This window comes from Pinus tabuliformis, chromosome 1_2 (assembly GCF_031772625.1).
Source record: "Pinus tabuliformis cultivar Carrire ecotype Pingquan chromosome 1_2, CPIR1, whole genome shotgun sequence".
Lineage (NCBI taxonomy): Eukaryota > Viridiplantae > Streptophyta > Pinopsida > Pinales > Pinaceae > Pinus > Pinus tabuliformis.
Genome location: NC_142298.1, coordinates 176383326 through 176410600, shown reverse-complemented (window position 1 = coordinate 176410600; position 27275 = coordinate 176383326). Strand labels below are relative to the sequence as shown.

The following is a 27275-nucleotide window of genomic DNA, read 5'->3' as shown; positions in this document are numbered from 1 at the left end:
AAACAAGACCAAACCCCATTGTGGAAATATGTTAACAGCCCTGATGCAGAGAAAGGGGGTGGAACCACTAAATTTCATTGCCCCCATTGCAACAATAATTACACAGGTTCATACACCCGTGCCAGAAAACACCTCTGCGGGAAAATGCCATGGGATGGAGATAAACAAATAGGAATCAAAACTTGTACAGGTGTGTCAGCAGTAGATAGAGCCAAATACATAAGGGAAGAGGAGGAAGCCCAATACAAATCTAAAAAATCAAAGGGTTTCTTTGAACCAAGCTCACAATCACATGCACAAAGAACTCCTTCAGCATCCTCCCAAGGCAGTGGATATGGAGGCACAGGGTCACCAGGTTTAAGGCGTAGAACCATATCAAATTTCCTTGATGAAGGGTGTAGGAATGATGTGGATTCAAAAGTTTACACGTTTCTCCATGCATGTGGGATACCATTCAATGTTCTTCGCTCACCTTATTGGCACGAAATGGTTTCTGCCATAAATGATGCCCCTAAAGGATACAAGAGCCCTAGGTATGACAAGGCAAGAACCATTGGACTTGATCATGAAAAAGCAAAAATATCACATTCTTTGAATAGAATGACAAGTTCTTGGACTGACCATGGGGTGTCCATTGTATCTGATGGATGGAAAAATGTAAAAGGCAAGCCATTGATAAGTGTTCTTGCTGTGTCTGTTAGTGGTGCCATCTTTCTTTCAGCATATGATTACTCAGACAAGTTCAAGACCGCCATCAACATTGCAAAACCATTACTTGAAACAATTGACCGTATTGGGCCATACAATGTCATCCAAGTCATCACTGATAATGCCCCTAATTGTAAGGCAGAGGGAGCAATTATTGAGGATAAATACCCCAACATATTTTGGTCTGGGTGTTTGGTTCACACAATGAACCTTTTGCATGATATTGTTAAGAACAAAAACGAACATTACAATGGATTGGTGATTTGTACAAGAAAGGCAAACAAATGAAAAAATTTATTACAAATCATAGCAATACCCATAGCCTTTTCCACAGTCACTCAACAATGGAGTTGTTGAAGATTGTGAGGACTTGATTTGGTAGCTATTACCTCACCTTCAGGGGCCTTTTGAAGGTAAGAGAGTCATTGGCTAGCATGGTATCAAGTCCACACTGGCAGGTATTAAAGGAAAGGGCTACAAATGCAGCGGACAGGCAAGGTTTTGAACTAGTGGAGGAGGCCCCTCTTGATAGTATGTTTTGGGCACGTGTGAGGCAAGTATTGGATTTCACCAAGCCCATTTATCACATGATTCGGTTTGCAGATACAGATAAACCAGTGATTGGCGAGGTGTATGAGCAGATGGATACCATGTTGGGGCAAATAAAAGATATTGTTCATAACAATGATCCTAACTTGGACAAACTGATTCACGATTGTGTGTGTGTACGGTGTGATAAACTTAATGTTCACTACATTGCTTGGCGTATATCCTTACACCAAAATACTACTCTACATCTTGGTTGGGCCAACCTGCACCAGGGGGTGGGGTTAGGACCAAACCCCATATAGATGAAGAGGTATCTAAAGGATATTTGGAAGCATTAGAAAAGTTGATACTTGACAAGGAGGAATGTGCTAGTGTGCATCTTGAAATAGGCAGATACTTCAGTGGCATTGGTTTGTTTGGTACCTTTCATGCAATGGAAGATAGAGACAGATTTGATGCTCTCACATGGTGGGAATCATATGGCGGCCATGGACTTTTGCCAAAATTGGCAAAAAAAGTTCTCTCATAGGTTGTAAATACTTCTTCTGCAGAGAGGTGTTGGAGCACCTACAACTTCATACATAATGTGAAAAGAAACAGACTCAATGAAAACCGGGCAGAAAGCTTGGTTTATGTGCACTACAACTTGAGGTTGTTGAGTCATTACTGTGATCGGGCTTATGAGGATCCAACATATAAAATTTGGGACAACCACCCAAAGGATGATAATTTGGAGGATGGCACTATACATCTTGAAGAACTGGAAGCGGAACTTATAAGAGAGGAAGATGAAGCAACAACCATGCCACCTCCACCATCCAGTAGCAGTGCTCGAGTTCCGAGTCTTGTTCCTTTGTTGTCGCCGCCTCCATCTACACCCTCACGCGGAGGGCATGTGCCTTCTAGTTTTGGTCATCGGTCTGTGCGGGAGACTCCTAGAAGACCACCACGACCTGCTCATACATTAGACACTTCTCGTGGCAAGGGCCACATGTAGTAGTAGATAATAGATTTACAGTTTACTTGTCTTTTCTAGTTTCTATTAGTTTTCATAACTGTTGAGTCTTGACTCTTTCATATCATAATGATATTTTTTGTAAACAATATATGACTGTGACAATTTAAGTTTGAAGTTTGAAGTTGGCAATTATAACTCATTGGTAACGATTCTGAATTATGAATATGATGCTTCGTGAAATTTGTTTCATTTCATTTCATAATTCATTTTATAACATTTCATTTCATGTTAGATATTATTTCTTGTAATGGTTAAACTTAGCTTACAAGTACAACTTTGGTGATCAATGATGATAAATGTTATATATTGAATTTTCAATTTTGAAAGCTTGAAGTTGAAACTTTAAGATTGATGAATCATGAATCAAGATTCACGACTACGAGACTCAATATGTTGTAAGCAAGTCTTGGAGCGTTCTCTCCATACGCACAAGATAGAGACTGAAATGCGCACTCTCTTGTAGTGCGAAATCTATCGGGTTGCAGGGTGAACGGAACAGCGTCAATCTGGGCGCAGGTCGAGTTACTTGGGTAATGCCACACAGTAATACAGTGAGAACGCAGGCCGTGGTAAGGGCAGTTCGAACAGAGGTAGAACAGTGGGGCGGAATCCGGTTACGGCAATCTGGTTCAAGGTTGGCACGTAGGTGCGCAGGCCGAGCAGGGAGTTGGAGCTCGGGTGAGCTATCTCCGCTGTAGCACCCGTGCACGGTTAAGAGGGCGGTCGAGCTCGGTTACAGAATTGGTAATGCGCACAACCGGTCGGCGAGTTAGGACTCGGGTGAGCCAACTCGGCCGCGGCCTTGTAGCGCTGTTGCAAGGGCGTTGCCCGAATTGTAAATCAGATCAAGGGCGGTCGTGGTTTAGCCCGACGCCCGGTTGTATATCAGTTTGTGTGCGGCCGTGAGCTCTGTCCGGCGCACAGTTGTAAAACGAAATCTGTTGTATTTGGTTGATAATAAAATTGGTTGGGCGAACTCTTTGGGAGTTGCCCCTCCCACAATATCTCGGTGTGTTTATTATTGTTCCGGTTATTGACATAAGTTTACTGTTGGTTATATATGTTGATAAAGTGTTCATTAATGTTAACAAAAGATTAAGACACTTGGTGAAATAAGTTAAGTGTTTTGTGATTGAGGCGTAGTCCATAAACGTGCGGTCGGTAAGATTGGGCGTTCGGTGGTGCCGCGCTCCGCCCAATTAGAAAAAAAAAAGATTGGGGGCGTGACAGGTTGATGAAGAATCTAGATTATAACTTCTAGATGATTGATGTTTTATGGTTGATGGTTCAATGATCAATCTATGTTTTTTTATGCTTTTTATATCTAATTCATCATTCTACATGTTTTTGTTGACATATGTATCAAAATATAAAATATATATATATATATATATATATATATACATAAAAATCGCTCTGGGATTCGCTCCCAAACCGAGAGCTTTTGAAAATGTTGTTCCTGCTCCCGTTTTCGCTCCCGCTCCCCGCTTTCGCTCCCACTCCCAAGTAACACTAGGACTGCTTCAAAATGTATGCCTTGGGAGAACCAATTTGACCACAAAGATAAAGGTTCGAATGCCCTAATTACAGAGACATAATAACCATCTTGTGCAGACCTATAAAAAACCTTAGGAAGAATCCGCAAAATGGCTTGGATCCATCCAAAATTACCCCCGAGAGATGCAACAATTTGACTCAGATCTACCCTTAGAACAACCTTTAGGGTTGAGCATCAAATTAGATCACAATATTGTTAGTTTTTGTAGCATTAGATGGTGTTCTAGTCTTGACTTTGGTCAGAGAGACTAAGAAACACTAGGGCTCCAAAACCAAGCAATCATCTCTAGAGAATCCACCTACAAGCAACTCAATTAAGTTAATTAGTCAGTAATTAAATTTTTCCTAAGTCTAGCTTAGGAAAAATGATTAATTAACAAGAAGTAATTGAGAAAAGTGAGATTTCACTAGAAGCTCACATGGATCAACTCAAAAATTATCTCAGCCATTGATAAGGATTTGATTGTGGTCATTGGTGATCCAACTGGAGATTATAAGAGGTCGATGGGGTTGAGGAGAAACACACTTGAGGTCGAGTTCCTTGGTCGAGATCGAGTCTCCCAGCTGTAGTGATTCAGTAGAGAGGAGTTCGAGCCAGAGAGGGGACGCAGAGTCAGTTCCAGGAGGGTCAAGTTTTCCTCAATGAGGTTGCGTGGGGACTACGTAAGAAGCTCAAGAGGAGTTCGATTTAGCTAGAGTGAGGGTCGATTTTGTTGTTGGAGGCCTGGAGAAATTCTGGAAGAGTTAGCGAGTCATTCTCAGAGGTTGAGTTGGGTTGGACGTCTTGATCAAAGCAACTTCAAGGTAGTGTGTGTGAGGGACTATGTAGCATTGGCACGGAGGCTGACGAAGGGGCTTTGAGCAGCCCAGTTTGTGCCAGATTTAGAGTTGGATCAATGTCGGGTGACACAGGGTTTGTCTCACTAATTTTTGTGGCCAGTTTATCTTGTATAGGATTTGCTACTTTTGGGCATCCAGCTTGTACTCAGAATTCCATTGTTGCATAATAATAAAAACCTCAGTTGTTGCACCGGTTTTCCCGCATTAGGTTTTTCTGAGGACAATTGTCCAAAAATAACTGTGTCAAATTTTTATTGCATGGGTACTAGCATTTTCTCAGTTTCCAATTTATTTCCACAACATTTTTATTTGTGAAGAAATTACAATGTGCTTAATTCATTATTTTGTTGTAACAAAATAAATTGCATAATTAATCAGTTAGAAGAATTAATTCCAGTTGTTGCATTTCAAGCGAAATTTCACAAGTACTTCAGACGTGACAAAAAAATGTCCAAACGAGGCCTCAGCAAATGACCATACAAGATCTGAATTAACCTCAGTCACAATGACATAAACATTATCCTTGAACAACCTTCAAATATGCATGTAATAAGCCCTTGAATAGTCTGCAACAGATCTCAAGAACACTCCTGGATTGGCCTTAGAGAATCGAGTATGTCACAACAAATTTCCACAAACAAAAGTCTTAGAAAATGCTCTATCACAGAGGGTCAAATGGCCTCAAGGAGTCCAAACCAATCCACAGAGAATCCCTTAACCACAAAAAAAGAATAAAGCCCAAAAACCTCTCCAAAACTCGACCTTTTCCTTTAGCTAGGCATGACTACTCAAAACCGCAAAAGATTGATGAAAATTGGGCGTTGATTTGATGTCTTTTGAGGGCAGACAAGTCCCCTTTTTACAAAGGTCATGGAGGCTTCTAGAAGGGGGCTGACTTGATCAAAAATTATGGAGCTGACCCTCCAAAAGCAAAATTTGAATTTTGGATCCAAAACCAAACAGCCATTAAAAGCTGATATTTCACAATTAAATAAGTCTTTTCTTTAAGCGAATTAGTATGGGGTAGTCCACATGTGAAGGGCGAATAGGCCCATCATTATTTATTTGAATTTTCTGGAGAATATATTTCGCCAATAAACCAATCATCAAGTTGCCCTTATCCTTTCATTTGTGGGGACCTTGATCAATTTTCGAGGCACAAACTTTGATCAAGCATATCTACTCAACCGTGAGGAGTTATGGAGCATGCCACCTATCATTGGAATCGGCATGATGAGGAGAATAAAATGAAGATGGTCTTGAGCCCAAACATAATGATCTTGCAAATCAATTTTTCTGGCTGCTGCTTGGGTTGACATCAATGACAAGTACAACCAAATTCCTACAGCATGGTCCATAAAGGGGGGCGGGGGTGATTGAAATGTGTCAGATGTGAAAGAGTAAGTCTTGGTTGGCCAAGCCATAATTGACCACACTAACCCACCACTATGTGGAAAGGAAGTGAAGCCCCTAGAGTCAAGGTTGCATGAAAGAACATTCAAGAGAAATAGATTGTGAGACCCCCTAGTTGTAGAAGGTATCTCCCATAGACTGCAAAGAGCCAATATCATCATCTCAAGTCGTGTGAAGGTCCATGATCCCAGGCAATATCTTGCATGCCAATGGCATCCTCGAATCTATCATTAAGCAATCCTTGTAAAGTTCTTGTACAGTCGTTGAAATTGCCCCAAAAGAATAATATCACTTAAAGTAATGAGAAATATCTACATATAAATTGAGGAAAGGGTCTCCATCATACTCATTGTGAAGTGTGAAGATCGAATAAGTTGGGGGAAATTGGAAAATTGCTATGTAAATATCTCAAGGTAGGGTGGCACTACCTTGAACACGGACCTCCATGAAGCCAGCGCGCTCTTTAAAGGCAATCATAGAAAATGTCCCAAAGAGAGTCTGGATAAGGCATGCTATTCCTTTGAAACCTTTCATACTATCACCTTTCGACATAAGCTTCTAAAACGTTTTCATCTTGTTTTGGAAATCAAGGAGAGAGATCCAAGGGCTATTGGCTTAGGAAATACGTTGTGGTTGTACGGCATAAGGCATTGAAGCATTGGAGGAGCAGCGAGATAGTTATGTTGTCTGACTGAGGCAGCAGCCTCCTTGAAAGGGCTCTCTGTGGCAGTCCAAGGCAATTAGGGCAGCTTCATCATTGCACAAATCAAGGAATATTTCCAAGGTTGAGCTAGGTTTGGGCCTATTCTGGGTAATCAAGCAAGGATCTAGTCAAGGTGTGGCATTCCCACCCTGAAGAACCAAAATCTGTGTGGGTTCACTCTGCGGCAATCAACCTCAGCAGGAGCGAGGAGCTGCCCTCATCCCCAGCCAGCACAACATATTACAGTGACCCTTTTCCACAGACCAGAAGGGATGGAAACATGAATAACAGCCTGTCAAAGCCAGCAGTTAGTATGTGGGAACAAAGACAACAATCAAACCGGTGGCAGCAAAGGTAATCACAATTACAGAGGAGACCTGGGAGACTACAGCCTGTATTTCTAAGGCACTATTGATCAACGGTTTAGGTCTGGGAAGCAAAGAACATGTTTGGGGAAGCAGTTGAGTGTGTAAGATAGCTGGTCGGCTAGCCCAGTTGAAGCATCACTAGGATTGATAATATCCACGACCAAACTGTTACACATGTCATAACTATCTTATTAGTTGGTTATAGATTGGTTGTTGTATCAGAGTTATTAGTTAGACTTAACTATTGTCGCAATCACACATAGGACTGACAGTTTATACTGTTAGACTACCATTATTATGTAGAAACAATCAGATCCACTGGTGTAACAGCTCTAGGGGTGGTTCATAAATTGGAACCACTGTGAACTATTAAACTTTTGTGGAAACCTATTGCTTGACTATATGGTTTGAGTTCTCTTTATGTTTAGAGTTGAAAGGAAGACTATGAGAGTTAGTCGATTTATTTTGTGATTTTATAACCCTAAGGGCAAAAATTCCTTAAGGATACTACAGTCGTATCAGAGCTGTGCATCCTGCCAACCTATGAGCATCTGGGTTGGTACCACTGACCCATGATCTTCAGGGAACACTTCAATGAAGGACATGAAGAAGCAGTCTCTGGAAGAAACTGTGCAAACTATGACTGCTCAATGGCAGCAGCACCGGCAGCTGATGACTCAACTTCTTGCCCACTTTGTGAATAATGAGGGTAGCAATTACCATGTCCCAATTCATCCTAATACCCCCGGACCGACTAGCACTGTGACAGCTGGTCAAAAGACTGAGACCTTGGCTCCCCCAGTTCCTAGATGGGTGGAAAACAGGAAATTGTAGGCTATCTGAATAGAACAAAGATATTTCAGATTATTGAAGGGAGTATCAAATGCCAGGAGAGGATACTCAGGCAGCCCCGACCTTTCAAGAATTTTGTGACATTAAGTACAAAGGTAGGCCCAAATATTATGGTAAAGGTGCACAACAGAAAGCAATCGTGAGGGATTGGAATGAATTTTGGACTAACCCTATCCGTGATCTTTATTAGTATCCATATGTGGAACAACTGTTGAAGGATCCAGTGAAAAGGACAAGTTTTTCAAATGTTTGGGGTAGTAAGAATAGTCATGGTTCTACAAGCAGCAAGGCTCAAAATAAATTTGTGAATGATGAATCTGAACAGTGCTTATCAAATGGGCAGAATTCAGGCAGTGACGCTGAGTTTCAGTGTTTAGTTGATGAATCTCAGGGTATTTCAATGGAGGAGCAGAAGCTTGAATTATCACCCTCAGTTTTTGTGACCTGCAAGCTCGAAGAAATAAAGAGTGTGGTGGGTGAGGAGAACAAGCTGGAAGAGAATTGCAAATCCCAATCTTGGGACTTGGAAATTGAAGGCATTGCCTGCAGCCATGAGGAGAAGTAATTTGAAACTTTGTTTGTATTAAAGGTAGACAAGGTCACTGCATTGGAGTGTGTAGTAGAAAAATCCACTGAGCTTGAATCACATGCTGTTACAGTGAATGATGAAATTGAAATGGAGTGTTGCCAAATGGGGACTGTGAGCTGGAACCTCATTCTGGTGATAATAATGAGCTTCAATCAGGATATTTCAATAATGAGGATGATTAAAAACACAGGTCAATGGATAAAAGGATTAAAGAGAGCTTACATACAGAAGGTTTCTTAACTCAAGAGCAGGTTGATTTAGATGATGAATTTGATGATGGAACTATGAATGAGCGAATGACACAGATGACAAAGAAGAAAATGATTCTTGAGCACCTTGTTGTTAGCCGTATTAAAACTCAAACAACCCTCAATCAGGAAGAGTTAGAAACTTAGATGATATGTTACGGTATGGAGCGCAAGAGCTGTTTGCTGACTCAAATGATGAAGATTTCAGGGCACATCAAATTCACTATGATGATGCAGTTATAGAGAGATTACTGGATCAGGCACAAATCAATAGTGGAGATGCATTAGCTGATGAAGAAGAAAATGGATTTCTGAAGGCATTTAAAGTTGCAAATTTTGAGAATGTAGATGAAGAAGAGGCTGAAGCAACTAGAGTTGAAGAGGCGAAAAATCAAGCAGAGACAAAAGAACAGAGCTTGGTAAAGGAAAGCACAGCCGAAAACAAGTTGTATCTATTGAAGAAGAAGATCTAGGTGGATTGGCGGACGTCAGTTCAGATGATGAAGAGGAGGATTGAGGAAGTGACTGGATGGAAGCAGAGACTTTAAGTCCAGGTAGAGGATTGACGGGTTCATCTGGACGAAAGTCACATGCTTCAAGAAAGCAAGCATGAGTGGATACGATAGAACCACCACCTCTAATGGAAGGTGAGGGAAAGTCATTTAAACTGCTAGAATTCACCCAAAGTCAACATGCAAATTTGGTAAAAATATTGATGAGGTTCAGCTTGGGAGATTTTGATTGGAGTGAAATTATTCCCCAAATGAAGCAGAACACTCCCAAGGAGATTAAGGAGTATGGCACTCTCTTTCTAACTCATATTGCCGAGGATATAACTGATTCAATGACATTTTATGACGGTGTACCCAAAGAAGGTCTATGGATACAAGACGTTCTTGTCCGCCTTGCAATTTTGCACCTGCTAAAAGACAAGGTGAAGTTATTAGCAGAAAATCCTGCTATACACTTGTTTGCCATTGATATCTACAACAAAGTTCCTAGACTAAAGAACTCCAGAATTTGGAAGGAGAAACATGATCGCAAGCTGCTACATGAGATCCTTGAGCATGATTGTGGTAGATGGCATGTTATTGTAGACGACAATGATCTTGGGTTTCAACTTTCAACATGTCATCAGAAAGGAGTAGCGGTGACCACCCTTAAATATATCTACCATGGGAGATCCATTAAATAAAAATGCTAGTCTCCTTTGCTATAGAAAACAAAGGTCCCCATATACAGGAGGATGGTTGTAGCAGCATGGTAGAAGGTCAAGTGAGGCTACCTTCTGTAGAACGTGTTTGTGAGGTTGCAGGTGTCGGTGGTGAAGTAGTAGCAAAATCGGCAACTGAGAAGAGAAGCCAGCTACCTCGAGCTGGATCATCAAAGAGTCTTCTTGTCCAATCAAGAGATGTACAAAAGAGGCTCCTTGAGTTTATCAGGAAGAGAGCCCTTCTAGAAAAAACACTAAATGCTGAGTACCAGAAGGAGTCAATAATTGCAGAGCAGAAGGTATTTGAATCTATTGATAAAGAACCGAAGCAAGAGGCTAAAAATGCAAATGCACCAAGCCCTATAAATCAACCACAGACAGAAACCGGTAACTCTGTTTTTCCTACCCTATCCCCTCTAGCTCCAAAAGAGGTGTCAACATATGCTTTGGATAATGAGTCAACTTGCCTGGAATTAGCCTGACTTTAAAATGAGATGTGTAAGGTGATCAATGAAAATGAGCTGAAGGGGTCTATTGACAGACAACAGCAAAGGCTTTCATAGCTGGACAAGAAGAAAGGGGCCACTGCCCAAGGGTGATCATAATTGGCAAATGACAACCCTATACGCCTCATCTAAAAGCAGCTATCATTCAGTCCCAAAAGAAGAAGGTTTCACAAATGTTGGTAAAGAATATGAACCTCCGATGATTGATGAAGAATGTGATAGTGATGCAACTGTTGGAACAAGTAAAATGGAGGTTCAAAATGCATGGTTGAACATGGAACCTGCTTCAGTAGTAGCACCAATTTGTACTCTTGACCCAGAATTGATCTATGATTTGGTGAATGAAAGCAGTAACTATTGCATGGTGGCATCTCCAGCATCAGAAACCAGCATTTTGATTTTAGGATTGCAAGAAATGGAGATAGGGCTGGTGTTCTGGCTATGGCAACTGCAAAAGAAAGTATTGAACTTTGAAGGGAAGTTCTCAATTTGAAGATGGGAGGACAAATTGTGCAGCACCCAAACTTGCAATTGTTTGAGGACAAGCAATATCGGGAAGGGGGAACTATAATGTTCCCTTCTAATTAATGGCCAGTAGGGTACAAAGTAGCCTATCCAACCCCAAAGGCTATAGTCAATGATAAAGGGGGGAATCCACTATCCAATGTTTTTGGGGCAACATTGGGTAATTTGGGGTAATTGGGGCAAAATTGTTGGACACCTAATCCACTAAGGGTTATGGTGAGGAAGTTGAACAGTCAAAGGGAGTCCAAGGGACCTTGGAAGATGAATCCAAGGGTCACTCCAATGTACTATAAATGTATATCATGTGAATAATATATGCATTCAATGTTTATCCTTCATGTCTCCTGTCTTTGCCATTGTTGTGTTTAACATGGTATCGGAGCTGGTACGTTCATAATCTACTCAATCTTTTGTGAGCCACTTGTTTTTGTGGCCTATGTAAACCTGCGCATCTCTGTGTCTCTGGCTATTTGTGTAAGGTTTCAAGGTTTTCTCACATGTGTTTTGCCCACATTGGTGTTATGCTGCAATGTCATGGAAATTGATGCAGAGACTAGAATTTTAAATGTAAAATCGTTGAATTTTTTGCATTTTGATGGTAAATTTATGGGATTTCATTCGGCAACTTAGGATTGGATGGTGCATTCTTGGTTTCTGATTTTGAGATGGACAGTTTGAAAGGGTATTTTTAATTGGAATGTTGTAGAATATGCATTGGTTTTTGCATTTGGGCAGCGACAGAGGCGTAGAGGTTAACGCTTAAGCCAGCTTCCAAGAAACGCTCTTCAGAACCTTAACGATCTTTCTTCAGTGTCAGTCTTTCCTGCATTGCATTTATTTACCTATCACAGTTCTGGTGCCTACTTGAATAGTCTCCTGGTGGTCGTTTCTTTGTCAGTGTGTCAGGCCTTATCTTGCAACCTCCAAAACGCCTCTAGATTGTCCTCTGGCTAATTCTTAGACGAGTGGTGTCTAGATAATTATAGAAATGGTAAACAATACAAAATCCCAATAATCTACACAGCCACTGCCTCCACTCAATGACTCCCTCTGGACCCTGATATACATTTCCCATTTTGGGTCATCTTGCTCGATAGGTTGGCTTCCTTCAACAAAAAAAAGCACAAGCAGTTCCAAGCGTGCATGCCATTCTCGTATCTGTGGATCGCTCAATTCAAGGTGGAATATCTCGAACGAGACTCCCATCTCTCTAAATCTCCTTACGCAGACAAAACCTTATCAGTCAAAATCTCACACTCACCTTCATTGTTGATCATACTTTCGATAGATTAAATGTTACTTGAAAAATTGTGGATAAAGGCATTACGATCTTCCACCAAGCCACATCCATTCTGCTTTCCTGCCTCTGCGAAGTAAAGGTTTGGGCCTTAGGGTTTTTGTGTCTTCAATCAACCTTTTCTCTCCTAAGTTCCAACGTGACTATATGTTGCAGCATCTACAACAGTTTACTGCTTGTCTGGAGGAATAAAACCTTCTTCCCTTGCATGGGACTTGCAGCATGATTCTGGCACGATGGAAATTTGCAGACAGTTAAGTGTTCCAGTGACAATTGTGTGGGAACTGAAAATGAAATAATCAGTCATTTGCTTCAATTCTTGTGTCTATGGCGAAGGCTACTTTCAAGCGGTTCGGCTTACCTTCGTCAGCCAGAGCACTAGTGTTGGTTGCAGCTCAGACAATGCAGGTTTGAGCCTCCTTGACATCGTATTCAAGAAAAGAGCGACTACATCATGACTACATCCTTGCTTTAAGAGGCGCTCTGCTCCACTCAAACTCACTAGTAACCAAACTCCTGATCTCATAATGCTGAGAGAAAAACTGGTAACGCAATTGGTGTGTCAACTGGTAGTTGAACTGCACTAAGTTTACTATTGATAGCCGCTAGTATTTATTCATCTGGTTTCTTGTTGTTGATCTGGGCTATAAAAGACTAGCAGAAAGTGCAATCCATTCATTCGTTATACAGGCATATTATATATCCGCCTAAATATACACCGCTCAACCATTTATATCGTTGAAATCTGGTCTCCGTGTAGCTCCATTTTTTTGAAGGTTGAATGGTATATTATGGTGATGGTATTGAAGAATAGTATAGTGTTATATGCTTTATAATACATGTTGGAAACCATGCAATGTAAATCTTATGTGCGCTAAGGACTGTGTTCTTCTTATGTATGTTGGAAAGTGCTCAACATATGCTACAAAACTAGTGAACCTTCAGTGACTTGTGCATTGTCACCCGTGAGTTGCGTTGATTCTCGTGCTTCTTTGAAAAAGAAGAAATTTGTTGGTTGCATGCAGAAACCAAAGCTAGGGGTGATGTGTTGTTTCATTATATTTTTTGATCTAGAGTGCATTAATATGTTTTATGTTAAAGACCGTGCTTAACCTTTCATTGGTTCTCTCCATAGGGCGCAATAATTTATACAGGGTTTTGACTAGATTATTGAAGGATGGATTTAGACTCGAAGAACTTATGGGATTATTTGGAAAGAGAGAGTTGTCAAGCATTGCGTTTCTGAGTTTCGTTTAGATTGACACCCACAGAGATTATATTAGGCTCTAGTTGTTATATGCGTTGAGGTCATATTAAGAACCAGTCATTACTGCTCATGGTTGGTGTGTATGCTGATTTACATTTAAGTCCTAGTATGTTGATTACGCTGGATAATGTTATATGGCATATGCTTTAGCATTGGATGATTGATTATATTGGACTTTGTTTACAGTGTTGTTAAATTTGTTGCCTCTTATCAATTGTTGAGTTTGTAGCATGGTGGAGTACCCATTTATTTGATTTTGGGATTGCATTCAACAATATAAATTGTTGGAAAATGGCCGATGGAGTGTTGGAATTACTAAACAATTTAATACATTCTATTGTAGACAATACAATACAATTATATAAAAATTCTAGCCGACAGTGTGTTCTTCCTTAAATTTCTTCCTCATTAGTATTTATTCTGCCTTATTGCTCTTCTTTTATCATCATTCTTCAACCCTGATGATGGATCCCACTTGGGATTTGAAACGTTGGTATAAAGAAGTTCAAACTGTGGATTCTCCGATCACTGATTCAAAAAAAATACAATCATGATTGATAAATCCATTCTCAGAGACATTCAAACATGTCTACATAATGCACATGACAAGATTGAAATTTTGCAGCTTGAATCTCCGCTTCAGCAAGATGAGTTACAACAACATTAGCATCATGACACCCATCAGCAGCTAGCAAGTGGTCAAATCAATAACATTGAGATAGACTCCCATCAGCAGCAAATCAATAATGTTGATCTAGACCCAATGAAGGAGCAGATTTGCATGCAGATGCAGAAATTCATCATACACTTCCCCAAGACCATCATCAGACCTTGGGAAGAGCTTGTCCATAACAAGCACAGAACTAGTCTTGGATATGACAAGGATGTGTTCTTTCATATTCCAGATTACTCAAAGCCCATCCAGTTCCATAGTGTTGGGTTTTTTCATGACATTGCACCTTCAGTTGTTCCAAATTTTGCTCCTCTTCCACAGCAACAACAACAAAATGTTAAATGCCAACATTGTGACTGAGTTGGCCATATCAAAGATCATTGTTTTCATCTTCATCCATGTGAGCATTGTCATAAAACCACTCATTCTTCAAACAGATACTTCAAAAACAAGCCTCCTGCAAGAACAAAGATTCACCTTGGATGGATCGCTTCTTGGCAATGGGCTTCAACATCCAAGAAGATATTTCAATCATATGTCATAATTTCTTCTAGAGTATTGAAAAGTCTTGCAGTTGAGTTTTCTCCATCATCTCACCTTGTATCTGACGAGGGGGGGAGTGATGGTAATATACAAGTTTCAAAGCCACATCAAGCGAGCCTGATCCACAACCTGCCATACCAAATTCAGAGTTGTAACCAGAGACAGAGATGCCCCTGAGCATGCCTTTGGTTGGTGGTCAGCCTTAAACCATCTATGCGGGATTGGGACCTCCCTTTTCAGGTTGAGCTTCTTCCTCTTCAAATAATTGGGAACCCTTCCTCTAGCCAAAAACTTCAACTTCTTGCCAGTTTTGGAAGAGTTCCAAGAATTGCATTAAGCATTCCAGAGTTGGTGGTCATCCTTAAACCACCGCAGGTTGTAGACCTGCATTTTCCAGGTTGAAGGTCTCCCTCTCCAAATCATTAGGGACACTTCCTCTAGCAGAAGATTTCAACTTCTTGTCAGATCAGGAAGAGTTCCAAGAACTGCACTAAGCGTTCCAGTGTTGGTGGTCATCCTTAAACCACCCTCTTATACCAACATTTCAGAGAGCACATTCAGCCTAGTGCTGCCATGCACTTTTGCACATTTTGTATTACAGCTCTCTTCTTGGACTCATACATACCCCTTTGGATTAAGGGAGGGAATGTTGGACACCTAATCCACTAAGGGTTATGGTGAGGAAGTTGAACAGTCAAAGGGAGTCCAAGAGACCTTGGAAGATGAATCCAAGGGTCACTCCAATGTACTATAAATGTATATCATGTGAATAATATATGCATTCAATGTTTATCCTTCATATCTTCTGCCTTCGCCATTGTTGTGTTTAACAAAATGTCAAAAACTTGTGAAGGAAGCCAGCAATGGGGGCTAATTGGAGACCCCTCACACTAAAATATGGAAAGAAACACCAAAAGGAAATCTATAAATATGAGAAAGGGAAAATCATTTTAGCATCATTGTAGATTGGATATTTCTGTTTTGTGAGCTGAGGCTCTAGGATTTTAAGACCCCTTTTTCCCTTGATTGGTTTCGGTGGTTGTGATCTGCCCTAGCCAATCCCTTTCTTCCTCTCACCTGTTTGACATAAGCTTCTGAAACGTTTTCATCTTGTTTTGGAAATCAAGGAGAGAGATCCGAGGGCTATTGGCTTAGAAAATATGTTGTGGCTCTGTGGCATAGGGCAGCAAAGCATTGGAGGAGCAGTAAGATAGTTCTGGTGTCTCATTGGAGGAGCAATCAGATAGTTCTGGTGTCTCATTGAGGCAGCGCCCTCCTTTAAAGAGCTCTCTGTGGGAATCCCAAGGCAAATAGGGCAGAACACTGCGCAAATCAAGGAATATTTCCAAGGTTGGGCGAGGTCTGGGCCTATTCTGGGCAGTCAAGCAAGAATCTGCTCAAGGTGTGGCATTCCCACCATGAAGAAGTGAAATCTGTGTGAATTGCCTACGCGGCAACCAACCTCAGCAGGAGCAAGGAGCTACCCTTATCCCAGCCAGCACCACATATTAAGGTGACCCTTTTCCGCAGACCAGAAGGGATGGAAACACAGATAACAGCCTGTTAAAGCAAGCATTCAGTACGTGGGAACATAAACAGCAATCAACCCAGTGGCAGCAAAGGTAATAACAACTGCGTAGGAGATCTGGAAGGCTGTGGCCTATATTTCTAAGGCACTGTTGGTTAACTGTTTAGGTCTGGGCAGCAAAGGACGAGTTTGGGGCAGCAGTTGAGTTACGAGTGTGTAAGATAGCTGGTTGGCCAGCCCAATTGAGGCATCGCTGGGATTGATAATAGCCAAGACCAAACTGTTACACAGGTCATAACTATCTTATAATATTGGTTATAAATTGGTTGTTGTATCAGATTGATTCGTTAGATATTAGTTATTACTATTGTCGCAATCACACATAGGACTGCTAGTTTATATTATTAGACTACCATTGTTATGTATAAACAATCAGATCCACTGGTGAAACAGACCTAGGGGCGGTTGATGATAAATTGGAACCACTATGAACGATTGGAGTTTTGTGAAAACCTTCTGCTCGACTATATGGCTGTGTTCTCTTTATCTGTTTAGAGTTGAAAGGAAGACTGTAAGAGTTAGTCAATTTATTTTGTGATTTTATAAACCTAAGGGCAAAAATTCCCTAGGGATACTACATCACTCGAGGCAGATGTCCTTCAGAACAAGAACACCATGAAGACAAGAAGTGCTCATTTGCATAGGGTCCAAAGAAGTAGAGTGGAGTCTTCACATCCTACAATTTAGCTATTTATCCCACTTAAAGCTTTCCTCTACAATTTTGGCTTGAACCACCTGTTTGACTTTGACAAGTGGGGGGGATCGTCTTCTCCTTCAGATTCCAGAACATGTACCAAAGAGTTTAAACTTTAGAATCTGTTGCTAAATTTTCATCTCCCAGTTGAACAGTACTATTGGGACCTCTTGCATGTTTTTAACATTTGCAATTTTAGATGCAATATTGAAGGATCCCCAAACGAGATTTGGGAAAGTAGGTTTTCCTTATTTTTCCTTTCAATGACCAATTCTTTCAGCTTGAGTTTGTTGAATTCCACTTCCACCACCTTGTTTGTGAAATCAAAAACCTCAGAGCATGGCCAACCGTTTTCAGACTCAACTTCCTTGAATCTTGCCAAGATATTTTTTATGTGTGCTACCCAAATGCAGAAATCTACTAGAGAAAAAGAAGAAACGTCAACCAGATGGGTGGCCATGGGACTATACTTCATCAGATGTTTGTTGTCTACAAATGCCTTCCCATCAAGATTCGTTGTTGGAGAAAATAAATGGTTAATGTTTGTTGTGACAATGCTACATGATCCATATGCTTGAGGAAACAAGTAGGGGGGCAAGGGCATGATAAAGTGCAAGAAATAGGGAAACCAAGAGACGAGATTGGGGGGATCAATGAAGAAACACCAGCGCTTGTGAGGGTTACGAGAGACGGAAAGGGAGACAAGGACAGGCGAAAAGTGGTTGAGGAAGGTGCAATGCTTGCAAAAAAGGTTGAGGACAATAGGTAGGAGGTCATGAAGGTTGTGGGGATAGGGGGGACGGAAACGACTAGGGAAGACAAAGAAAGGGTCAAGGGGTAGGGGAGGTCAAGGATGACGATAGGGAAGATTAGGAGGAATGTGGGGAATAAGGGAAATTCTAGGAGGATTTAGGGGGTGATGATGAAAACAAATAGGACAAGGAGGGGAGAGCAGTTTATGGAAGCCTAGGTGGTCACTAAAGATGACAGGGAGAGAAGACAAGGAAGGGATCTAGAAGAAGCTCTGATGCCATGCAAGCTCACAAGCACACACAAATCCAAGAAGCTCATGAATGGGTGTTGCAACAGCTAGAGCTTCACTATGATTGGTGCTCACGAGGTTGCTCATGGAGTGTTCACAAGGATGAAGGGGTACTCATTACAGGACATCTAGAGGACAAAAGGCACAAAAAGAATCTTTTGACACATTTAACCTTATTGATAAGTATTTTAGTAAAAAATGAAGTTTTCACAAGAGTCAAAGTGGTCCAAATGCGAAAGAAAAAACCATATACTATAAAACCTGTCCCAAATAATACGTACAATACAGTGATTACAGTGAACTCAAAACACAACATCAATACAGGTTACAATACAAGTACATAAATGCAAAATATTATGCCTCCAATATACTTTTCCAATATCCAAGATTACAAATACTTTAATAAACAATTTAACATCCTCAAAAACAAACATGGATATCACCACCATCTATTCAAGGACACCCTCTAGTGATGGCTTTCCCTCCCACCAGATACAGATCCCTCTAGAGCAAGGTTGGATCAAAATCAACTTTGATGGGGCAGCCAAAGGCAAACCAAATGATGCAAGTGCAATGCAGTTAACAAGGAAAGTGCGGGAAATTGTGAAGCCCATTAGTTCAAAATTTTGGGAGAAAAGATTCATAAATCCATAGGAATTGAAGTAGTCAACACTAGAATCAACTTGTCACTAAAGCTTAAAGTTAACTATCAAAATGGTATCGTTTAGGGTGACTCAGAGTTCATCACAGATGTCATACCCAATAAAAATAATTCACCAACCCATCATTTGCAAGGGTACTTAGAAGAAATTAAGAAAAGTCTCAAAACCCTTTCAAGGAGCCCATTTTGTCCATGCCAGAGTCCAGACAATCAACAAATCAGGTTGCAGACCATATAGCCAAGCTTTCCATTGAAGAGAGTATACACATAAAACATAAAGTTACAAATCAACTTACTAAGACCTCGAGAAGGAGAGAAATTGGAAGTTGAAACTTAAATCTCATTTAGGATAAATGGTTTGCATAAAAAGTGGTGCATTAAACTTGACGCCAATGTTACCCTTACATCTTAGTGAAAATTTTGATAATTCTCAAATCAAACTTTAATCATTGGAATGTCGTGGGATTAAGGATGTTGTGCAATTGTCATAGTTATGAGAGGGAGAGATATTGTACCAAAAGGGTGTTGGGAGATTTGCAGGACATATCTATCAATAATCAGCCATGAATTTGTTCATGAACACTGTGTCTCCCTGTCAACCTCGCTCTAAAACTCGGACAAGCTCTAGTAGAATGCATTGACATGGTTTGAGTCTTGATAGCAAAAGAAAAAGGAGACTCAAGAAACCAATTACTCCTCCAGGCACATAAAGCTGCCTTTATTAGTGGCACTAAGTCTGAACTGAGATATTTTCCTGGAATAAACAATGCATGCAAATATTCCTCAAGTGAAACACTCCATAGGACAAGAACAATACAAGATAAAACCTCGAAATAGCAACCAAGACATGTGCCCACCTCCTCCTGAGTTTGGAATAAAATGAGCTCTGAAAATAGAACTAAGAACCCCCACCATGGACTTCATGATGTGAGGATAAGGCAGTCCAACTGCAGAAGTAGTTCAGCATGAGACAGATTCTAAAACTAATGCTCAAAAGGTATACTCTCCTACTGGTTGCACCCTGACTTAGCATAACTAATTGTGCATGCATGAAGAAACCCAAACAGTCACAAATCTGTGCCTTGATGTGCATGTTGAATACTCCTCAAAACAATGCATAAACTGGGCATAGAAAACAGAGCTTCAATCTGCTGGAAATAACCCTCATGACATACAATCAAAGCATGTCAAATTCAAGCTCAAATCAAGCCCATAGCAGCACCCTCACTCCACAATTCTTTGACTGCTGAGTTGGCACCAGAACAGTGCACAAACAGGAGTCTGATCCAATGCTACCCATGCAAGAAAAAAAGAAAGAAAGCCAGATCAAAAGAAGTGATATATGAACACCGTCCTGATAGTTATAGACAATTAAACCAGCAGCCACATCCGCTGATCTGGAACTCACAACAAACAATACCCATCACTGGCAAAATAGGGGGCTCAAAAAGAGTGCCTTTTCCACCTCAGATTTCATTAGCACATAAAGATGGCACCCAACTGTAGGCAGGAAAAATACAACAAAAGTGCTCTTATCATGACAAAGTTGGACAAATTTACAATGCTTTCTTGTATACACAAACTATAACAGAACTGAGAGAGAGAACAGATCCCTAAGACCAAATCCAGGTTTTCTGCGTACATGATGTCTCGAATTGACATAAAGAAAACTGGACAGAAAAATTGGAACATTTGCTCAATTTAGAACACCTTGATAATTGATTGTCACAAAATGGAACTGTTGGCCCACTCTATTCAATCAATAAATCTGCAAATAATCTCCTAAGCCAAACTGCCTCGCATGCCCCTTTCACAGCTACCCTGTACACTTCCTCAGCAAAATAAAGTGAAACAACATGGTGTTTCTTGCTAATGGATGAAACTGCTTATGTTCCAATATTGAACAATAAGCAGTAGTTAAATTTTTATCATCCACAAATCCTGGTGATACCTAAAATAATAGAAGCTTGAATCTTCCAAGAAAAAAGAAAGCAAGTATGTCAATGTCTAAAATGGCAAAGATAGGTCAATGGGACTCAAAAGCACATCAAACAATAATGGCAATGCAGGAGCACTCAAGGCGTCTCCTGGAGATAAAAACAAACTAAAGATGCAAAGGAGTAAACACAAGAGGTAAAAAACAGTCAATGAAATGGAGACCAGTCCTGTGCAGGAAAAAAAAGAGTTAATCTGCCCCAGAATCAGAATTTAGAAGAGGAACTTGCCCCCTTGTCAACCACTTTGAGAAATAGATTTTAGGACTAAATATTATACCCCTACAAGTGGATAGAGATTGAAGAACTTAGTATAGCTTCCATCACATCTAAATGACATGAAGCATGCACTTATTGTGAAAGACAGGGTAAAGAACATGGGAAAAAAATTGTCACAAAATAGGACTTTGCTCTACCAAACATTTAAGAAAAGTAGGAATTTAGGTCAAAACTCCTTTAAATGGAAAACAAAAGATACTAAAACAACATAACAAAAGATAGCCACAAAATAGATAACAGTATATGAGCTTTGAAGGTCCAAAAACTACATAAAGAACTAATTATGATGGATTTCACTTGTGGGCACATTATCATTGCTATTAAAACCAGTTAGAGAGAAAAATGGAAAGTATGTAGATGGATAATGTCATAAATTCACATTAATGGTCGCGCTCATGGAATGTTGAGGAAATTTTCCATTGTAGTTATTACAAGGTACAGATTGCTCAGTAAAAGAACAATATCCACCTGATATTGCCAACGCCATTTTAGACAAGACTGAAGTCTAATTCCACAATATAGCCTTCTTCCTTTGATCTCTCATTTTCATTCTCAAATTCAGTTAATTTGCATGAGATTCTCTTCACACATGTCAATAAAATTAGCTTCAAACCATAGATTGTTACCATAAGAATTGCCCCTATTTACATTTGGGGTCTTATGGAGTATTTCACAAAGTGACCAAATCCAACACAATATAAATCACATTTATATCTGTAATTTATCATGTATATATTCCCTGAAGCAAGATGAAAAATCCAAGTTCATAGTTTTTGTCAGTAGGTCTCCATAAGGATATGCAATTAAACTTCTATAGTCCCATTGCATGGCTTTGACGAGAAGCTTATACAGTTCACTCACAAGAGTGCAAATGGATGACGGTTGGACACTCAACAATTGATTGTGTGGTAAACTCATTACCAACAAAGACCAAACTAACAAGAAAGTTGGCAATGACATTTTAAACTTTTCCAAAGAACACAAACAATTAATGAAACCTGAAAATAATTACCAAGGGTCAGATTGAAAATGCAAATAAGTCTTGAGATGTCCATAAGGTATACCTTTAAGCGTAATAGAAAGAGGTTTCTTGCCAAAGAGCCCCAAAACAATCAAAGGCTCCAAGAAGTAACCTATTGATCTACTTAGGCCACAATCATGGTTCAGTTGTTTTCCACCAACAAGCAAACCAGGCTTAAATCTTAGCTTTGTTCCTGCATGTAAAAATTTTCGATGAGATTGCAAGATGAATGAGACAATAACAAAAGAATAATCTATAGTCCATATGAATACTCAGGGCTCCATGCATGTGCTTGATTGAGAAACAAGTTAGAGGCAATTTGCATCACCATGCCAAAGACGGTTATGTTTGTTCACCAATCATGGTGCAACTGAAAATTGTTGTAAACAAAAAACATCATGCACAAAAGGAAATGCCCTCAAGACATTGTTACCTGTTTCATTGATCTCCACAACACAACCATCACTTACTTTCTCCATTAGGCGGAGAAAGGAGACCTCATAATTTCGCAAACCAGGTGATGTGTCATCTGCTCGGATATCTTCAATACGCACTGCAGTGCCAGACAATGTAGACAATACAAGGCGCTGACGAAAATGTTGTGTGCCACGCAGCTGTAAGGTAGACGCTTTCACCATATTCACCTAAGCTGATGTTCCTTGAATCCTGATCTAGAACTCCTTGATTTCAGTAGGTTATAAAGTTCATCAAAACCTGCAAACATAAACTCAAGATGAGGGTTTACTATATTTAAATGCATTATCACATATCTACTCATAATGCAATAAGATAAGATAAGATAATTATATTAATGTCCGACAAACCACAATGGAATGAAAATACAGTATACTTCTTTGTGATGAAACTTGATGGAAAATATTTTCCATCATATGCATCTAATGCTAATCCAAAACAAAAGATCATATGATTCCAACAAAAACTACTGAACATGTGCTGTGCCTAAGCCACAGCTTTGGAATTTGAGCTTTTTGTGGATTAGTAATCAGAAGTTCATGCTATTGGATCATACAAGTGTAGTTCCTAGTATCAAGTAATAAATGTCAATTTGTACATAAGCATTCATAATCCTTATAAAGCAGTGTTAACAGAACCGGACCAGAACTGGTTGAACCAGCACGTCCAGCCATTTTCAAGCCCTAACCAGTCCAACCAGTGGCACAAAACCGGAAAAGTCCAGTTCAGTACCAAACCAGCCAGTTCCTGTATAGAATTCACCAGTTTGTTCCATAAAATGCAACTAGGTTCCCTTGGAGTGCAAATTTAATATTTCAAAATAAAAATTACGAGTGAGGCAGCCAAATATTCAACCCTAGAGCCCTACTACTGCATTGTAATTAATGGTAAAGTTAATAATAGTGACATTCTCCTTTATCTTTCATTTTCATCCTTTTACTTCAATTTTTTAACATTACCATTAATTGTTTCAGGATGTTTGAGTGGTTCCAACCTCCTTGGATTTCATATGGAGAAAGTAGAATTTTAGATCTCACTCGAAATCTGGCAGACTTAACAATTTTCAGGATTTTAGGATTGGGGGGTATTGGAACACTTCCATTGGATTTTGTCATGTACAAGGGTTTGGAACTAACATTTAAACAAGAGCACCAAGCCCTCTGTGTATCTTGATATAATGTCCACTATGTATTAGTTGCCCAAAATAGGATGAAATAGTCTATCCAAACCTGTAGGCTATAGTCTTTTTTCCCCAAGGAAGAATCATAATTTTCATTAATGAGTTGAAAATTATATGTTGTAGATGCTAGAAGCATATGCTCCATGTGTGGTCATGCCACTGATTGTGTTGTGCTATCCAAAAATGTAACTATCCCAAGTTGGGAGACTGTTAATATTTACATATGATATGTTTCTCAAATAAATCTGAACATAAATATACAGTGCAAAATTTTAAATACATCAAAAAGTCATGAAAATCAAAATCAGGGTCTGTCGGCCCCATTCAGCTGTTGGTCCTCATATGGTCGATGATAATATCTGTAGAAGTCCTGATCAGTCTGTTGTTGGATCATCCAAAGCCCCCATGGCTGGTGCGAGGCCGCCTTGGATAGTCCGTCAGAAACTTGATTGCGTTCCCTGTATATATGATGACAAGAGATATAATCAAATTGAGATTTCAGCATCATAGTCTCATCCAATATATTCCGGAGTGTGTGTACATGACATGCAGATTGTTGATTAAACCAGTTTATGATAAGTTTGGAGTCACCAAAAATCTGAATGCGACGACATCCCTTCTCAAGAGCAAAATATAATAAATGACAGAGTGTAATGAGTTCAGCAAAGTTATTTGTCCCATCCCCCAGTCCCATCTGTATCTTATAGAAATGATTATTTGTGATGTGTAGTAAGATACCCCCACCACAGCCATGTAGTTGTGTCGAACCATCAAAATATGCCCAAGGATAATTTCTTTCAATAATCTCAGCTGATATATTACGAACAGTGTGGGTGTGGGTGTGGGGGTGGTCTTCCTCCGGGATACTGTGATAAGTAGAGATGTGGTGTGTTGTGACATGATGTTAAAATTGGCAACTAGGGCCAAACTCCATGTGGGTCATCTTATTTATGGCAGATATTTTTCTTGGATTCCTCTCATCGAGAGGTGTAGGATTGATCTAAAGATCATCCGATTCTGATAAGTATTCATGGAGATATGAATTTATTTGTGTTATGGGACAATTCGTCAAGGTCGGCCAGCAACCAAATTGCCCCCACTTATGCTCAACGTTTTAGTATAAATAAAGGTGCCTTGAAAGTCATTTAGACACACACTCTTGTGATCTCTCCTCTCCACTCGTCTGGGTTTTGGTGGAAGGAGACATCACCAAGAATCTATGCTGCCCTAATGTAAAGAAGCTCTACGCTAAAGGAGATACCCTAACCCTTAACGTTGTCATGGTGAAGAAGGCCTTAACGCAGTGGAGAAGGCTTCTATAACGCTGGTCTAGAAGAGACCCTAAGCTGCCCTAAACGCAGGTCTAGAAGAGACCTACAATGCTGATCTATGAGGCCCTAAGTCAGCTGTCACAATGTGCCCTAGCCGCAGACTTATGACAAGATCTATGGTGCATAAAGAGCTTTGTTTTGGCCGCAGAAGAGAGGAGCCCAGCGAAGGTGAAGGAAGGCATAGTTTATGCCTCCTTCTAGACTGTTTGGGAGCCAAGTTACTACAGGCAGGAGGCTGAGGTCATGGTGGGAAATTCTGGGCAGAAATAAAAGAAACCTCACAGGTAAACATGTTGAGTTTCCTTGGGTAATTACAGGTAGGAAGGGAGGCTTGTTTTGGAGGCTGAGATGAGTATTAGGCCCTCCAAAACAAGGCCGCATATTCCTGTAGCAGCAGCGAAGGAAAGGGAGCCTTGTTGAGGGTTTCTGAAGTGTTCTTGTAGGCAGAATGATGCCCTAGACAGGGCTGAGCAAGTGTAGTAGGCAGCCGCATTGAAGAAGGACAAACCTAGGTGGTTTGTGGAGCAACTTGTGCATGGAATGATGGGTATTCTCTCTGGTTGGTTGGTTAACTGTGGAGTATGTTTAGGGCTGCGTAAGTGCCCTAACCAGGTCAGCAGCAAACAACAGCATGCAAACATAAATGACAGCTGTGTTTTGTTTAGGAGGGCTGTTAGATAGGACTGTCTTGATGCTCCAATCAGTCCATGATGAAGGCTGCCCTATCTGCTGTTAGAATGCCATTCAATGCAGCAAATAGAGATCCTAACAGTGAACTAATGTAGTGCATGATAAGGTGCAGCATGATGTTGAATGTTGCTGCATGATGATGGGCATATTGATGAAGTGTAGGGTAGCATGATGTGTGCAGCACAAGTGTATCAAAGTGCAGCACTGTGATAATGAATGCTGCAATGAGATGCAGCATGATGGGCACAGTAAGGTACAGCTTGATGATGCAGCACAGGGAGGTGCAGCATGATGATAAGGTGCAGCATGGTAATGAGGTCCAGCATGATGATTGGATGTAGCATGGTAATGAGGTCCAGCATGATGATTGGATGTAACACAGTGAGGTGCAGCATGGTGATGGAGTCACCTTGGATCAGTGGAAGCAGTATGCCTTCAACTCAGCACAGATCAGCTACCTCATATGCTATCTACTTAGAGAAGATCTCTGCTCTTATTTTGATATATATGTACTATCTCTCTCTCTGCTGAACTATTGAAGAACATATAAGAAGAATTGATCAAGGGTTTCCCCACATTGGGGTTTGTCCCTGGCTAGCGCCACATCTTGTGTCCTCTTGTCTTCTGCGATTTATGTTTATGTTCTATCTGCATTTTACTATCATGCTAAATGTGATTGCTAATCTGGAATTGATATTGAGCTAATATGGAAAATTGAAGTAAATTTGCTATCAGCATAAAACATACCTAAAATTAACACATCAGGCCAGCGAGGTATAATACCAGAGAATATGAGTTTGTTTCGTTGAAGCCAAACACTCCAGCAAATCAATGGGAAGATTTCGAATCCTAGGAGAGTGAGTTGCTGACCACCACAATTCCCATGCTTCCAAAATATTTGCACCTTGCCATCTATATTGAAGTTGAAGGTTTGTGAGTACCTCATGCCAAAATGCAGTAGTAATAGGACATGTAAGAAAAAGATGATCAATAGTGTCCAATGCCTGTTTGCAAAGTATACACCAGGTTAGTCCATGATAAGTTCGCTTTTCGAGATTATCCCCTATGGGTGCTTTGTTGCAAAGGATGCACCACATAAAAAGCCTAGCTCTAGGTGGCACCTTCAATTTCCAGAGTACATTCCGCCACCAACCAGATACAGGCAGTTTATGACCAAAGTAAATAAAGAGGTAACCGGGCTAAGGGGAGTATTTTTCATTGTGTGAGTGTGCCCAATTTAGCTCATCCTCCCCTTCAGTGATCCGGACATGAGATTCATTAAGAGAATTAAGATAAGATTGCCAATTATTTTGCCAAATAGGAGGAATACCCAACGGATCTGCAGATTTCCAGGATTGGTTGAAAATAGTAGAATTGTCCTGGTTAGCAAATGGGCAAGACTAGTAATACCAGCATTAGTGAGGAAGTGTAGTAATTCCTGAGGTAACTGAT

At 40.3% G+C, this 27275-nt stretch overlaps 1 protein-coding gene across 3 annotated transcripts in view; it reads right to left on the bottom strand.

Annotated features, from left to right (window-relative positions):
• Nucleotides 1-27275, bottom strand: part of LOC149205062 (putative RNA 3'-terminal phosphate cyclase-like protein) — a 93999-nt gene that overhangs the window by 54107 nt on the left and 12617 nt on the right. For all 3 annotated transcript variants that reach the window (XM_089394882.1, XM_089394883.1, XM_089394884.1), the window contains 2 exons: nt 22582-22862; nt 22192-22341 (listed from right to left, as the gene is read on the bottom strand). In XM_089394882.1, the coding sequence (XP_089251008.1) occupies nt 22192-22341; nt 22582-22786 (355 nt within the window). In that variant the 5' untranslated portion in view covers nt 22787-22862. The remainder of the gene's footprint in view (nt 1-22191; nt 22342-22581; nt 22863-27275) is intronic.